The sequence below is a fragment of the Sciurus vulgaris genome (genome assembly GCF_902686455.1).
Source record: "Sciurus vulgaris genome assembly, chromosome: 11".
In the NCBI taxonomy this organism is placed as follows: Eukaryota; Metazoa; Chordata; class Mammalia; order Rodentia; family Sciuridae; genus Sciurus; species Sciurus vulgaris.
The window spans coordinates 16,312,944-16,317,324 of NC_136472.1; the positions used below are offsets into that span (position 1 = coordinate 16,312,944).

General features: G+C 45.3%; 1 protein-coding gene across 1 annotated transcript; it reads left to right on the forward strand.

The window, feature by feature from the left end:
* Positions 1-363: 363 nt before the first annotated feature.
* On the forward strand, positions 364-1,308 carry LOC306639671 (olfactory receptor 9I1; the record flags this gene model as incomplete). Its single annotated transcript, XM_079103452.1, has 1 exon — positions 364-1,308. The coding sequence occupies one exon, from the start codon at positions 364-366 to the stop codon at positions 1,306-1,308; it is 945 nt and encodes a 314-aa protein (XP_078959578.1).
* Between the last annotated feature and the right edge of the window lie 3,073 nt (positions 1,309-4,381).

Genomic DNA, 4,381 nt, shown 5'->3' on the forward strand with positions numbered 1-4,381 from the left:
TGGAGGCTCATGTAGCAACTAGATGACCACATGGGGTTTCCAGCCCCAGGTGGGATTAGAGTAGATGTCGTTTTGCTCTCTTCTAAGCCTGAGAATCACATGTCTCATATCTCCACAGAAATCAACAATATAAAGCAGAATTAATTTGAATCAGAAGCACCAACTGAAGGTTCAGCTCCACACAATGCAGGAGAAGCTCAAGAAGAATCAGCCAGGTTCACGGTTTCTGAAAAACAAGTCTATACATAAATTCAGAATTATAAACTCAGCTTCTACTATAGAGAAAGAGATTCTAAGAATTTGATTCTAAGAATTTTTTTTTTACTTCATTCTCATCCTCAGACCAACAGTCCACCTGAACCCATGGCCAAGAATAACCTCACCAGAGTAGCTGAGTTCATTCTCACAGGCTTTACTGGTCATCCGAACCTGGAAACGCCCCTCTTCCTGCTCTTTCTCAGTTTCTATCTTGTCACCCTTCTGGGGAATCTGGGGATGGTGGTTCTCATCCAAGTAGATGGCCATCTCCACACCCCAATGTATTTCTTCTTGAGCCACCTCTCCCTGATAGATGCCTGCTACAGCTCAGTCATCACCCCTCAGATCCTGGCCACACTGGCCACAGACAAAACTGTCATCTCCTATGGTCGCTGTGCTGCCCAGTTCTTCTTCTTCACCATCTGTGCAGGTACAGAGTGTTTCCTACTGGCAGTGATGGCCTATGACCGCTATGTTGCTATTAGCAACCCACTGCTGTACGCAGTGGCCATGAGTCCCAGAATCTGCTGGAGTTTGGTGCTGGGAGCCTATGTCTGTGGGATGTCTGGGGCCATCCTGAGAACCACGTGCACCTTCTCCCTCCCATTCTGTGAGGACAACCAGATCAACTTCTTCTTCTGTGACCTCCCACCCCTGCTGAAGCTTGCCTGCGGTGACACAATGAACACTGAGATCATCATTGTCCTCTTTGGCAACTTTGTGATTTTGGCCAATGCCTTGGCCATCCTCATTTCCTACCTGCTCATCATCAAGGTCGTTTTGAGGGTGAAGTCTTCAGGTGGCAGGGCCAAGACTTTCTCCACATGTGCCTCTCACCTCACCGCTGTGGCCCTTTTCTTTGGGACCCTCATCTTCATGTATATACGAAGTGGCTCAGGCAAATCGCTGGAGGAAGACAAGGTGGTGTCCGTCTTCTACACTGTGGTCATCCCCATGCTGAACCCTCTGATCTACAGCCTGAGGAACAAGGATGTGAAAGCTGCCATCAAAAAGGTCACCAGTAGATTCCAGGTGTCCCAGAGCGGGTAGACACAAATGAGAGGACTTCTTACCCTTGTCAATTTTGTTTCCATAGCAACATATCCTAATAGGCACCAGGACTATATGCATCCTATATGCATGAATGGAGAGAAGGCAGACCAGTCCACCAGGCACATGAGCAAAACTATGAAAGCTGTGAAGGTTTAGCCAGCAACTCCACAGAACCTCCTTTTCCTCCCCTCTCCCACTTCCAGCCCATTCCTTGTCACTCAGCAGTCTTGCCACTCTCGGACATCATAACTTAGAAATCCTGAAGTTCAAGGAGTCTAGAGCTTATTTCACCATCCCAATGCTTGCTACTCCTTCTCGCTCTTTTGGGTTCCCATCAACATTACCATGTTCTTCATGTGAAAGATGATATCTGGGGACCCCTGTGAATTGTGCTAATTGGTCTTCCTTTTTCCTTTTAATATGCAAATCATTGATCACTTTAATTAGCAGGAGTACTATATAAAACAGAACTGAGACTCTAACTGACCCCAGGGAAGGACATCTTTGAGATACAGGCCTCCCTCTTCACCATTAGAGTGCCTTGCCCCTTAGACTGTCTTCCTTCCTGCTCAGGCCAGAGTGGAATTGGCAAATGGCCTTGTCAGCTTGTAACTTACTGGCTCTGTGGCTCCTGCCCCAGTGCTATGCTGATATCTTCAGGAAGAACTAAGTCATTTACCTTTGGGAGGGTCTCCTTGAGGGCCAGCTCTTGCTGCTGAAGGACATTGTGTTGCCTCTCCTCCTCACCCCATTGCCTACCTCCTCAACTGTTCTCGCTTGCAAGCATCCTGTTTCAAAAAGCACAGAGGGATATAGAAGACAGTCGAAACACACATCACCGTCTCTAGCAAAGATCTTGCTATAAATTTATAAAGACTATTACTATTTAGAAATCTGAATTTTCTCATTACTTGGTTCGCATTTTGAAAAATTCAGAGAAAATTTTTCAGAGCCTCAAAGAAAATTGTATTTGTAATCTCATGCTTCAGAAATAGGAATAGCAGAAAGAGTCCTTGGAGACCCACTAGTTAGGCATATCCCAAAGCATGAATTCCATACCTCTAAATTTCCATACCAAAAAACAAAAACTTTGTGGCTAAATAAAAATGAATAATCTTGCCTCAAGGGAAGGACCTATTAAGCAACAGAATAGAATAATATATTCAGGCAACAATTCAATGTCTACACTGGAAAGTTCCAAAATGAGTTATGGAGAACTGTAGACAAGATGTCACACCAGCTTGAGTGTGTGACAGCTGCTTTGTGTCACATAACTGTCTTGTGGACACAGCAGGCAGTTAATATTTAAGTTGGTTTCATTCTTTCAACTTTTAAATTCATGTACTTCCCTTAAAGAAAAGACAGCTGGATGAATCTAATCTCTTTTTAAAGCTTTTGGAATAAGATCTCCATGAGATCATGAGCCACAGTCCTATTCAAGTCAAAGTTAGGAGCAAGCAGAGGTGATTAAAAAAAATGGTGGGAAACTCATTGGAAAGAAAGTGGGAGCACAGAGTAATCACAATAATAGCATAGTGGTGCTCAAGGAAAGACATAAACTCCTGCTCTTAAGGACTCCAGAATTTTCTTAAATTTATTAACCGAGGACTTACTTCTGTCTTTGGTTTTCATTAGTCTCAAGTCAGTAGCATCAGTTCAAAGAAAAGGGGAGCAATGGGGGAAATCAGGGATGTCCGTACTAAGCTACCACTAATCGATAGATTTGGTGTGCTAGTCCTGAGGGACAAGATGGCAGAATAGAGGGACCCACCTCTTGCCTCACTGTTCACAAGCTAAAACCAGAACAATAGATGTGTAGCTGTATATCGAGGTGGGTGGCCATGGGAGAACACTGGAATTCAAGAGCAGAAAGCTGGATACCTGGTGGAAACGTCGAGACTTTGGGTAACAGAATAGCAAGAGAAAGAGTGCCCAGCACCTATCCAATGGCAACAGGGACAGAGGAAGGGGGTACAGGTGAAAGAGGGAGAGTGCCCACAGCTCCATGAGCACAGAAGGCAGCACCTTCCCGGCACATGGTCTAAACCAGTAAAAGACCTGGGATCTGCACAGGGAGCTGGCTTCAGAGCAGGACTTGACATACCCCCCCACAGAACCCCAGAATGTTTTAATCCAGAGTCATCTTGAAAAGGGACCTGTAGTCTGAGCTTGAATCACTTTCTGGGTCAGAAACACCTGAATTTTCCTCTCTGTGACCCTGCAGCCATTCAACTGCTCTCCCTTGATAACGAACTTCCAGGAGACTGTCTCGGCCCAGGGTATCGAGTGACGCAGAACTCCTAAGAGTTCTGAGTGCGAGGCAGAGGGGAAAGGAAGGCACTTTGTTTTACTATCAGCTGATCAGAGGCCCTGCCTGCTGAGTTCAGTGGAGTGAAGAGCCACATGGCGTTCCGTGTGGGCACCAAGTCTGATGGCAAATGAGCTAGGGTGGCAGCTCTCACGGATCACACCACCCCCATCACAGCCCAGATCTTTATGGCTCCGTGGCCTTCCCCACCCTCAGAACCATCTGGGAACACACCACAGTGCTGGTGTCTGTCCTCCCCCACCCCCAGCATGCAGCCTGTAAGGCTCCAGAGGAACCTTTGCTCGAGGAGTTCCACATTTCAAGCAGCCCCTGAGAAAGACTGAAACTGCCTTCAGTCACAAATCACTCTTGCTAATCCCTGGGGGGCACCACGACTGAATAAAGGGGGTGGGGGTGAAAAGCCCATAGCCATAGCTTTTTCCACAGGAGCACAAGACCAGAGCAGCTTTGATCCACACACGTCATCATTGTTTTTGCCTTCGTCCAAGCACCTTGGCAGACAGGATTGTTTTTTCTTTTCTTCTTATTATTTTTCCTTGTTTAGTCCTTATTTCTTCTTTCTTTTCTACATTTTTTTGATTGTTCTTTTTCTGTTTTTGCTTAAAGGTTTTTTTGGAGAGCATCTTCTTATTTTACTTTCCATTTTTCTTAACTGTCATTCCTGATGTTGGTTTTTGGGGTTTTTTTTGTTTGTTTGTTTGTTTCTTTTTTATTTATTTATTTATTGTGGTACTTGGGACT